Source organism: Dicentrarchus labrax, unplaced genomic scaffold (genome assembly GCF_905237075.1).
Source record: "Dicentrarchus labrax unplaced genomic scaffold, dlabrax2021, whole genome shotgun sequence".
Taxonomy (NCBI): Eukaryota; Metazoa; Chordata; class Actinopteri; family Moronidae; genus Dicentrarchus; species Dicentrarchus labrax.
The window spans coordinates 11664232-11676492 of record NW_026136704.1 but is presented as its reverse complement, the minus strand read 5'-3'; the positions used below and the strand labels follow the sequence as shown (position 1 = coordinate 11676492).

Genomic DNA, 12261 nt, shown 5'->3' with positions numbered 1-12261 from the left:
TTATGGTTCCAGCTAATGAAAGGAAAGAAGGGGCATATTCATTTCACATAAACTCTCAATTAAAACTCTTGTCTTGTCCTCCCATCCACTAAATCTGAAGTGATCACTTACAGCTTTCCACACTGGTAGAAAGTTTTTTGTTTAACTGCAGTGTATATGCTATTGTGCTAGCAAGTAATGGACCGATATAAAATCTACCAAAGACTCTATTTGTCAGTATTAAAATAAGAATTTAACCAGATATAACAAGCTAAAGGTTTCACACCATATACTGTATGCATGCAGAACAAAGATATAAGGGACTCACATAATATGGTTATGGGATGAGATATAGGCTGCCCATTGTTCCAATGGCCCAATATTCCAAATCCCCAATAGTCCAAAAAATGTCCCATTTGTCTGACAGCCTGTTGTCCTAAAAATGAAAGTCCACCGATTTGAAGGTTTTGGACATGCAGGAAAGGATAAAGCCAGGTGACTGTATGGTGGCCTTTGTCATCATGGTAACAATAATAAACACATAGTTGACCCTGTGAAGCGGTCGTAGTTTGGTGGCACCAAACTACTTTTAGGCCTAAATGGAATGGGATTTCGGGATGTCCACTTGGACATTTTTGGGACTATTGGGGTTTTGGAATAAAGGGCCTTTGGAACAATGGCGTTGCACCTACTGGAGTCGATAGGTAGATGTACAGGACCAGAGAGAAAATGTGGTTTTATGTGCATTCTGTAGCTCCAAAGTAGGGTTAGAGATGGTTTAGTGCACCTGCGCTATTTTTTTCTCTTTACTTCTTTGAAAAAACTTTCCTGATCTTGATCATATATTCAGCATGAGAGATGTCCGACACAAAGTATAGAATCTAAAGCTGTTCCAGTGAAAAACCTCTGGATTTTATCAGAATACATGGCTGGTTTCTGGGGTTTTAAGCTAATCCTCCTTCTGTCTTCCAGTGACAGCTCAACCTTTAACATCTGGGATCATTAATGTGCACTCATGCTTCTGAGCAGGCTGCACAGAAAAGCATAAAAGAGGATAAGAGGCGTCCAGCCCCAAAGGACTTCTCTTAAAGTCTTCTTGACAGCCCATGGGACACCAGAGAGCATTTTAAAAGAGCTATCTGATATTTCACTGCATATCTCCAACTCCTTGTCTCACTTTGAAGCCTTTTACTGAAGCTACATTAAAAGTTGAAATAAAATTGTTCTGTGGCCCTGGCGCCACCAGGGGGCTAAAGGGGGCTTAGGCCCCTTAGTTGTATCTAAGTCTTATTTCAGTCTGTTTAAGCTTTATGTCTCTGATTGGCCGATGTACTTGTTACTATCGGGCCGCACTGTCCGTTGTACTGAAGCTGAGCAGCGGAGGTCAGTATACAGACAGAACACATCACTGGTTTCTTCTTCTGCTTGCTTTTTGTGGTTATAAACAGAACTTTTTTTCTAATTATCCCATTGTAGCAATCCACAGACAGAAGGGAAACAATGGGAAAGTGAAGGGACAGTCAGCTTTTACATGCCTTCTCCGGCTGATTTTGTTCATAGATTAGAAAAATATTTAGCGCTCTGCCAGTGATACATTCTTATGTCAGTGCTCTGATTAATAATGTGTTCTTTCACGGTAGCCTTATGCTGTTGTCACGTTGTAAGCCTATCGGATATGAACTAGACTGATGCCGACAGTGAAAAATGAGATTCAGTAATCAGAATCTGACTAATCTGCTGTTGTGAAACCCGTGTGATGCTAAAATAGGATGTGATCTTGTTACCATAACACTGGTGATATTTTGAGTAAAACCCAGAATTAGGTCTCATTTTTGAACAATATCAGATTTCGTCATTATAACTTTAGCTTTTTATTACGGTTGTTGTTTCAGTTTCTTCAAGGTAATATTTGCTTAAAATAATAGTTTTTCAATTTAAAAAAACAGTTTATTTTATTTGTTGCTTTTCCTTTTTTATGAGTCACTCCCTGTTTGGAAGATGTAAGAAATATGAACTTCTTGAAAATGACGAGTGCCAATCAATAAGGAGGTGGTCACGCCAACATAAGCAAACCACTACCCAGGGTTGTGTATGAGGATTAGGACAGATAAGTGTATAATAATGATTGTTTTAGAGGGGAATTAGTAGTACACTTAAATAAGGGAAGGACAGTGCATCAGCGTAATCAAATTGCTGTGGAAGTGCACTGCATACGCAAATGGGGACGGACGACCTTTGATGAAATTTGGAACATTTCATGAACATCAGTAAGTCAACCTTGTTTAATCCTCATTTTGTCCTCTTCTTTCCAGGAAACAGGAGCTGCTGAACATTTCCAACGTCCCTCTGGGAGAATGTCCCCCCTCACCGCCCCGTACTGCACCGCCCAGCATGAAGGTAGGACACCCACACGTTAATGTCCATGTGCACACATGTGGTGGGACATACATTTGTACACACATTTTAAAATAGATATTGATTTTATTCATTGGCATATTTTGCCCTCTAGACCTTTAAGCCTATTAGAAAATCCATTGATTCAGATTATCCACATTGAGAAATGTTTTTAGCAAGCAAAGCAGTTCAGAGACAGTGACAAATTGCAGTGTCACAACAACTTAAAGTTAACAACTTGACACATATTACATAACTACATTTAAAGCAAAGTGAGGTTTTGACAGGGTATTATGTTGTTTTATGTCACAACATTTATACTTATTTTATAACTCATGGCATGATTTTCTTGTCTGCCCTGCACTGGCTGTATATTATTGTAGCTCTTCAGTTTGCATCTATGTGAATCTATTTATCAATGTACATTATGTACATAGATTCACGGCATTACATGAGTTAAATACATACTGTACAGCTTGGACACACTGCACAATTTTTTGTTTTGTGCTGTTCTTTATGTCATACAATCTCAAGGTTATCAAGGCAATCAAAATTCAGGTTAGGGCAGCCTGTGTTCAAGAAAGATTCTTCATCATGTATTTCAAATATTGCTCTCAGAGAGAGTAAACATGACATTTTGTAAATCAAACTCTTCCCAGTTTTGCAGTGATTGCTTCTCCAGGCGTGGAGTGATGTAATTGTTTAAATGTCTGCTTGATATAAATGCAGATATTTGTTGAATTGCCTCTAACGGCTGGGGGAATACGATTCCAATATGCATCGCTCATGCTAAAACTTCCAATTTTAGCTCTATATTTTTCTCTAGTCATACTGTTACTCTACTTTTACTTTTCATTGAGCTTGACTTGTGTTTGGAAAACTAACCTTGTATACATGATCTCTGCTTTTATTTCCCCTCATTGGACTGCTGTTGTTTGCAGTTCTGGTATGACTTGTGTCTTCGGGGTGGGTTTCCTATCATTCTTAAAAGGTTGTGTTAAGAAAAAGGAGTTGCAATTGAATTATCCTGTGGTGTAGATTGGTTCATGACCAACCACAGTAGGAAAATGTTTGAAGCTTTATTCTCAGGCTAATTGTATCCTGACCACAAATTGTCAAGTTCAATCAAACTGTGTCATCAAAGGGAACTTTGGTCAAAGCTGTGACTCGGCAAATTGAAAAAATACCAGAGCAGGAACTGAATATGAATACAAATGAAATCTTTCTCAGCCGTTGTCATCCATGTAGCAACATATTATTGTGCAGCACATATAGAGAAAGCATTATACTATTTATATGAGATTGTGAGGTAGGATGTTTTCAGACATTCATTACTCACACAGCATTGCACTTACAGCTGAAGGATTTTTCATTCTTCCTCCAGCATGATAAGGGAGAGGATACATTTTGCACGGAGGCAGATTAGCAGGGTGATATACTGGAAATAGATGACGGCTCCTGTGAGAGGGAGCCACTTTCTGCAGTGTGTCACCTTGAACTAAGCCATCATTATTGAATCTGCTGAAGACAACACAGAAGGAGATAGCACAGAGAGAAGAGGAGAGGAATTGAAGTTTGCTCATGGGGAGAAAGACAGAAAGAGCTGATTGACTGAAAATGTGGTCATTCCAAGACTGGAATAAGACCGTAATCTATGAGAGAAAATGTAATATATCAAAGAAATATAACTCAAACCGGAAGACGTCAATTTTCTTCTCAATGTGTGGCTACTTTTTGGTAATTATCCGTCACCAACCCACAATTTAGCTGTGAGAAAGAGTGGTCTAATGGTCTGGCATTCTTCATCAATGTCACACTGGTAAAGAAGTTATGAAATGTATAATTCTCTATAATCACAGTTCACATCAAATCTATTCACAAGACTATACAAGTTTTGCCTCTAAGTCTCTTAGAGTACTCTCATAGACCAGCAACAACATCTGTATCTACCTTATCTCCCATGGCATCAAAAACAGTAAAATTTGACGACAAATAAAAACATATTTAACATTTGTTTTTTAAAGAAGGTGTACACTGGCCACTTTTCACGCATGGTAGTTTTGGCACTAATCTCAGGATATCTAATTCTCTGTTATGCATTTTATGTGCTGGATCATGCACTACTCATAAATACGAAAACATTCACATCTAATTGCACAGACTGCATGTCGTTGCTACACAGCGTAGTTATTGGCATTGCCATTCTGCGGCCATAAAGTTGAGTCTCCTTGGAAGCCACACTGGCACGGAAATGGGGATTTTATGCACCTGGCACACGTACTGCAGCACAGTACTGGAGCTACTGTGCACATATGTTCTTTCTTCAGGGGAATATTTGTCATTCTTCAATTAAAGAAAGAGAGTAGATAAAGTAAGGCCATTTTGTCTTTCCTCTCCTGTTTAAGAGGTTTGTTCAGTGGTTAGGACAGGTGTGTGCTCTCTATCCAGGCATTTCATGATGCGATTTTACACTGTGCGTAATATTAATAGTCAGACACTGCCACTGACACAGCAAAACCAAACTTAAACAGATCTTGGCCCACGTGGCTGACCTATTGTGTGTATTTTGTGTAGACACGTACACACTGGAATTACCTGTTCTGTTTTGACAAACAATTCAGTTTGCTGCCTGACTTGACTTTCCTGTTTAAGCTTTAGGCGTTAAAAGGCAGAATAGAGATTAAAAGAGAGCGAGAGGGAAGTCACTCTCTAAATGGAGAAGGGAGGTCAGAATAAGAGGAAGGCAGAGACACAGAGGGCTCAGAGGTTTTAGCTGCTGTTGTTAAGGTAAGTCTGCATTTTGACTCCAAAAACCACCAGATAGTCTGTTACTGGAAATAATTTTATTCATGTCCTATTGTTTTCAGATATCAATTATCCATCTACAAACAATCTACTTTAGGTATCAACTTACTCAAAATTGAACACATTTGTTTTGAAATGTTGTCTTCCATTCATCACTTCACTGCTCAGCAGCACGTTGATTACCATGTAAATACGACATCAGGGTTGCTGTGAAGTCTGAGTGAAGTTTGGAAAGCCGGCGGGGATAAAACACACTCCAGTGTCAGTCAGTGCTGCTAAGATAAAAAAGGAGCATGGCAGTTTCCATATAAGCCACTCAGAAGAATTTGCAGGGTTAAATTTCATGTTACATAGCCTACTTGTTCTGGAAGATTTTACAACTTCACATCCCTCAGTCAGTGTTGTGATTGAATTATTTATAGCAGATTTCCTCCCACATGTACAGTATTTCACAACAATATTTCATAACCCACAGACCAAGCCAAGGCAGTATCGACTGATGTATCAAATACAGATGTGTGTAGACATCAGCCAGTGTTTCAGGTGCCTGACAGAGCTGTGTTATAGCGATGCAATAAGGGTGTTTGTGTCTGACTGTACATCTGCCAGCTGAGAAGCCAGGGCTGTCAGCTCAGGCTCATCGTTTCATCCACACATCACCTATCTGACCAAGAGAAGGAGTTGTGTTGTGGGCAGGAGAGAAGAGTCTGTGGAAATACTGTCCGGTCATGCGAGGACAATGCTAACTCTGGCTGAGGTGCCGGTATTTTGAACAAGTCCGACTCATGTTACAAACAGATCTGAACTGCACTTGCCTCAGTAGGATTAAACAGCAGAGAAAATAAATAAAGCAGTTATTATTGAAAGAAAGACACACAGTAACCACCAGCGAGGAAATTTAGCTTGTTCCCATTTAATTCCTTCCCCGAGCTTTCAATTAGTCTTTCTGATAAAGTTAAATTCTGTAATATTGCTTTAATCCGTGAGATAACACGATGAAACATGGAGGCCACTTTCCCTGTCTGTGACTTATATGCACCGCTCTCAATGTGCCGATGATACTGTTCATGACTTTACATGGATATGTGTGAATTCTTGCAGTCAGTGAGTCTGTCAGTCAGTCAGTCAGTCAGGCAGGCAGGCAGGCAGCTGGTCTGATCTGCCTGTGGTCTGTGGTAGTCCCAGCGGGTTGCCATGGGAGATAAGAGATACAGATGTTGTTGCTGGTCTAGAGAGAAAGAGACTTAGAGGCAAAACACAGAAAGAGAGAGAAAGTAGTAGAAAGAGAGAAAAGGAAAAAGACATAAACTGGACAGAAAGGAAAAGACAACAGAGTGTTAGGAGAGAAGAGAGGACAAATTAGCCTAGTGAGACAAGAACAGAAAAATGAAAAATGACAAATACAGACATCCTGTTTTAGATTGACAGAGAGGCAGAAAGATGGATAGGTGTCTCTTGTCCTTGCTCTTGTCTGCTCACTGTAGGGGATATAGATGATGATTGAACACACTGTCAGCGGTACACTCAAACACTGCCAGGACAAGCTGCTTCAGTGTGTATTTTAAACTGTCATGGTCAACAGTCTGCGAGGACGTGTTGCTCACACCTCAACAGGTTCAAAGGGGAAAAAAATGAATGCAGATTTTTAGGAATACGGTCTCTTTACTTCCTCTTGTCGCCCTAATATGATCCCAGTAACCACTAAACCACACATACACTCACATAGACACACAGACACACACACCCGTCTTGGTAATGTGCATGAGAGCGCATATTGACTGCCAAAGTTGCTATCTAAACAGCTGTGCTTATTGTTGGTCTTGCTGTCTGGTGTTGACTCTGTATGTCCAGCCACAGCGCCATATCAGCTAACAACACCTTTAACTGGTTAATATTAACTCCTTGATAAGCTCTGCATGTGTGTGTGGTTCTGTCGGGAGTGTGAGTAATGACAGATTTATAGGTTTTTTACATAAGTGCAGGTAACCAGTGTAGGAAATAACATTAGTTTTTATTATAGTGCTGTCAAAATATAGTAATTTACAGTTTTTTACTACTGGAGTACAGTCGTTCAAAGGGCTGTAAAACACCAGCTAATCACCTTTCCAGACTTTCCTGGTTCGGGAGCTTACGGTTTATCGGTAAGGCATTTATTTCCAGGTTCCTTCTTGCTTTGTATTTTGTATCTGCGGTATTGGTTGTCACTTAAAGTAGGTTATAGTTGATTTTTTGCCGATGAAAGTGGGTCATTTATTTATTTTTCCATTAGTTACAATGTATTTCAACAGCAATACAGGGGCAAAGCCATTTAAAGAGGAAGTATAGCACGTTTGTTATATGTCTTTGTGAATTTCTTCCTTAAAACCGGACGCTTTCTTAACAGGAAATTTAATTTAATGCCATGAATTGACTTCTCCTGCGTGTGAGTGAGTGTATACATGCGCGCAAACACACACGTATATCATGTATCACCCTGCCTGCACACATTTGCACATTAGAAATGTGCCAAAATCTGAGCACAGAGACACAAAGCATGTAGACCATTATCACCCTCAAAAGTTGTTTATGTGAAGAGGTGGAAACCCCAAGGGCGAGGACGTGTGAATGCACTCAAGGATGCATGTGTTTGTATGAGCGTGTCTTACTTTCTGAGGAAGTGGTTGCTTATCAGCGTGTGTGCATGTGGGTGTGAGAGGTTGTTGGGAAAGTCTCTCCCCTGCCCTCTTGACACAGCTAGGTTTACACTATAATACGCAGTGAGCTGGTCAGCAAGATCTGCTGCTGTCAAGACCAATGTTACCCGATGTAAGACCATTAAATTAGGATTATTTTGGTTTTGCTTTGAGTGTGGAAACACCTGTATAAGGTGTAAATAAAGCCAACTAACGGCAACAACTGAGCTGTTGTACTGACTGAACCTGTGTTTAATTTGGTGTTCTGAAAGTCAAAGTTTAGCAATGTTATACCCTGTTTTACATGTTTTGTAACCTTCTTCTATCTGGTTCAGTCTGCAGAGTTCTTCGATATGCTGGAGAGGATGCAGGTATGAAATTCCCTTCATTCTTTCCTGTCAATCCAATTTGTTTTCCTTTACAATCCTTGCATTTCTTTCTTATTTCACCATTTCTAATTCCTTTCATTTCCTCTTTCTCTTTCTCTTTGGCTAATATTGTACTACTGAGCAAAAGTTGCACATGTGCAGTGTAGCAGCATGTTTGTGCCATCAGGAGATTCTTACTCTGGGTAAAACTTCAAACATGAACGTACTGTGAGATGGTGTTTAACATACACAAGGATGAGACAGACATTGATGATTCAATCAGTGTAGGTCATCCCGCTAAGTTCATTCTGTAGTACAGATTGGATAATGGACACACTGTGGACAGAGAATAAAAGCTCTGAACTGACATAACTATTGTGTCCTTCTCTGTATGGAATTCATTCAATTCATAGATTTTTTAAAGTCTGTCTCTCTCTGTGTGCAACCACTTTCTACCATCCACAGGCCCCTAAGGGCTTTGAGTAGTCTGAGGACTGATAGAAAAGAGAGAGGAGGAGAAAGAAAGTGGGAGGTGAAATGAAAGGCCCAGAAATAGAAAGAGGGAACAAATGGCAAAAGGAAGATAAAAAGATGTGCTTTTTGCAAGTTTTTTGGGGATAAATAATGGCTCACGGTCCACTATGAGATCTCTTAAATGTATAAATATGGTGCACCAGGTCTAGTCTCTGGAAATGTTCATAATAGAATGACCTTTACTAATCAGACTTGCTTTGCATATATAGTCAGTGTGAATCACTGAAAGGAATGAGTTAGACAAAGTTAGTTTTATGCAGCAGCCCATGAAAGCCTTCACTACTTCGTTTTTTAAATTACCCAAAAACGAAGTAGTGAAGGCTCTTCCACTTCACACAAAGGCTTTTTTTTTAGTCCTAATTTTTCTTAAAGGATTAAGACCTTCAGGAACGGGGATGTGAACAATAACAAATGCTAAATACTTGCCTCGAATATGTCAAAACATCAAAACTATTCATACCAGCAGCAATCCAAATTAGCGACTTGTTAAAAAAAATTAAAACCACATACACTTATGCAGACCCAGCAGGACGGCAGCTTGCAGAGCTCCCAGACGTCTTGGGAGGTCAGATTTCAGCACTGAACAGCCCACAGATAGAGAGGTTGCATTTACCAGGTGCATCTCAGCTGTCCGTCCAGGCTCTAGTCCAGTCTGGACCGCTAAGATGTATTATTATGTTAAAACACCAAAGTCACACAAACAAGCTAAAAGTAAAATTACTGTTTTTGTGGGTTTTGAAGAGCTTCTGGATGTTTCAGAGGGAGCAATCATCTTCCCAAGTCTCTTTTATCACATTGTCTTTAGAATTGCTGTGTCCTTTGTCATATAATACAGGGTGATGAGAAACATAAACAGTCAACAGGTCCGCCATGAGTTGTGACGTGATGTCTCTCCTGCACAGTGTGATTGGTTGATGCCTTTATTTGCAGTGCGAAAGCTCAGGAAAAAAAACAAAATAGCCTCAGTCCAGAAAAAATCTCCAATGCTTTTTTGCTGTGTCATATTCACTTTCTGTGTGAGAGTACTCATGACAAAAACAACAGTTTGATAAAAAAAATAAACATATTGATGTGCAAAAAAAAAAACTGTGTAAAGGCCTTTAGTCTGGTTATATTCTGTATTTTCTTGTTATCAAAAGATCACATAATAAATAGCAAAACTAACAATTAATTGATGCTACTAACAAGTATGACCTATGTAAGCCTAACATAGCTTAAACCTCTGTCACAGAGCTGCATTGCTTTTCAAAAACACATAAGTGAACCACACTGTTGCACCTTTATTAAGATAAACATGAACTGTAGCATATTATGAATAAATCACATAGACAGCATCCTGCTGCTTTCAATAATCACTAGAGCACCACATTTGTATTAATCCACTGAAAATAGTTCCCAACAAATGCACTATTTACCCTTGTTTGAGTAATGTTTGCTAAAAACTACAGCACTCAGGTGTTTTAAGAAATGTCTTAGTGATTTTTAAAAATAAAGACATATTTTGGAGACCCTTTTTTGAATAAATGAATAGGCTTGTGGTTGAGTGTTGCAGACAGGGTAAGGAAGTTGGAAAGTATTGAGAGGAACTAAGAATATTCTTAGTTTTGGTCTTAGTTGGTTTGCTGACAATAAGATAAATTTAGAATAAGTCCAGCCTCATCCTCTAAGTTTGAATCACGACTTCCTTAAATAACAGAAGGGGAAAGGTAGAAAGGTGCTGTTCAGGGATATGAAGTAGAATAGGCTGACTGAAGACATCAGTAGAGTTATTTGGAAAGTGTGACTGGTGGATGACAGTCAGTCAATGCAGCCTGGTGATCAAAGAGTCACACACACACATACACACACACACACACACACACACACACAGAAACTGTGCACCTCATCCATCTTATCTGAACCTCAGCTTGCATCGACCTGCTCTCTTGAGCTCTGCCACCTCTAACTAACATTTGGAACTCAACTTTCCAAGTGTGCTTCAACACTGTAAACTAGATGGCGCTGATAAAGGTCACCTTTTTGATCCCAATCTCCTCTCTCTTCCCTCCTTTCTTCTTCCCCTCCTAACTTCACCTCCCCACCTCTCCCTCCCTCCTCTCCCATTGTCTTGTCTTCATCTTTGTCTCTCTGTCTTTGACTGAAAATTAAAGCCTCTTAAGAGCGTCTTTGTGATCAGTCTCGCATTGTTGACAATGACTCCCCTGTGAGTGTAACAGCTGCTGCTTCATCAATATGCACTCAGACACACACACTATTACAGACTGTGTGTGTGTGTGTGTGTGTTGGGTCCATGAGTCTGTGCTTGTACTGTTCAAATGAATGCTGTCTGATTCTTGGTATGATTGGTAGTAGTGTGTATGTTCAGCACTCTGAACTGCCACACATGCGTTCATTTCCTCACGTCTTTGCTCAGTCATGTAGATGAGCTGTTCCACTGGGCCTGTATCATAATTGGCCAATTTACTTTGTGTTTACCAGATTGGCTTTTCATATCTGCATATATATACAAAACACTGCAGACTGAAAAGGCCTCGGCCTGCGTCTCAGTGCTGCTGTGCCCCAAAAATAGGCTATAACAAATGAGGAAAGGAACACTTAGCATGTCTGGAAGCTGCATTCAGAGAGAGAGGATGACTAAGTGTCTGTATTACCTGCGTGTGTGTGTAGGAAAGTTCATTTGCATGTATGACTCATTCAGTTGTCATCTGGCAACAGAGAAAATTAGGTCTGACGACAGGAATGCTATGTTCCAGGACAGTTGTTTAAATGCACAAAAATGAACGGAACTTGCTTTTTGACTCTTGTACTTTTCCGTTTCATGCTGCATACGGATACTTAAGGTTCCTAAAGCTGAAGAGACCAAAAGATGGAAGGTGTGGCCATACACCAGACATACACCTGTATAAATCTCATTAGTTTGTGTTATTATGCCCTCCACTTCTCTGCATGTTTTTCTCCATCACTGCTTCATCGTGCCTCCTGATTTGTTCTGTGTTCGTTCTTGTCTCATCTGTCAGCCTATGAGGGATTGTGAACACCCCTGTGAACACTTTAAAATTTTTCTCATGGCTTTTAAAATGCAAAATCAATAACCTCTTGATCTGATTGATTATAAGTTGAATGGACTCCAACTGTCAATTGATCCTCTCTGGACTGCCAGTATCCTGGCTCCTGCTGCTGCAGAATATAAATGACTAGCTGTCCGTAGCGCTGCACTCTCGGTGCTGCAGACGGGCCTCAGCAGTATTTAGAGGTCACTGGAGCTGTGCTACGCTAGCAGACTGCCAAACGCCTACAGGCTCATAGCAGCTCTTAACCCTCGGGGCTACTGAATCAAAACAGCTCTGACATCATCAAGGGCTGACACGCCCTCCTTGATGACTATGCATTTCAGGCTGTTGCATCATCGCCCGAGAGTCCATTTGGCATGAAACTGTGTTACCTTTCTGTACCTGTGGCTTGCTTGCAACTGTATCATTGTGGTGAAAGTCAGTGAAAGTTCACTTTTG

General features: G+C 40.1%; 1 protein-coding gene across 13 annotated transcripts in view; it reads left to right on the top strand.

The window, feature by feature from the left end:
- Positions 1-12261, top strand: part of rap1gap2a (RAP1 GTPase activating protein 2a) — an 86614-nt gene that overhangs the window by 61215 nt on the left and 13138 nt on the right. For 7 of the 13 annotated variants that reach the window (XM_051396784.1, XM_051396783.1, XM_051396789.1 and 4 more), the window contains 3 exons: positions 2292-2376; positions 8186-8221; positions 11593-11625. In XM_051396784.1, coding sequence (XP_051252744.1) covers positions 2292-2376; positions 8186-8221; positions 11593-11625 — 154 coding nt within the window. Of the gene's footprint in view, positions 1-2291; positions 2377-4937; positions 5161-8185; positions 8222-11592; positions 11626-12261 lie in introns of those variants that run through there. The other 6 variants (XM_051396786.1, XM_051396785.1, XM_051396791.1 and 3 more) reach the window with 3 other exon arrangements.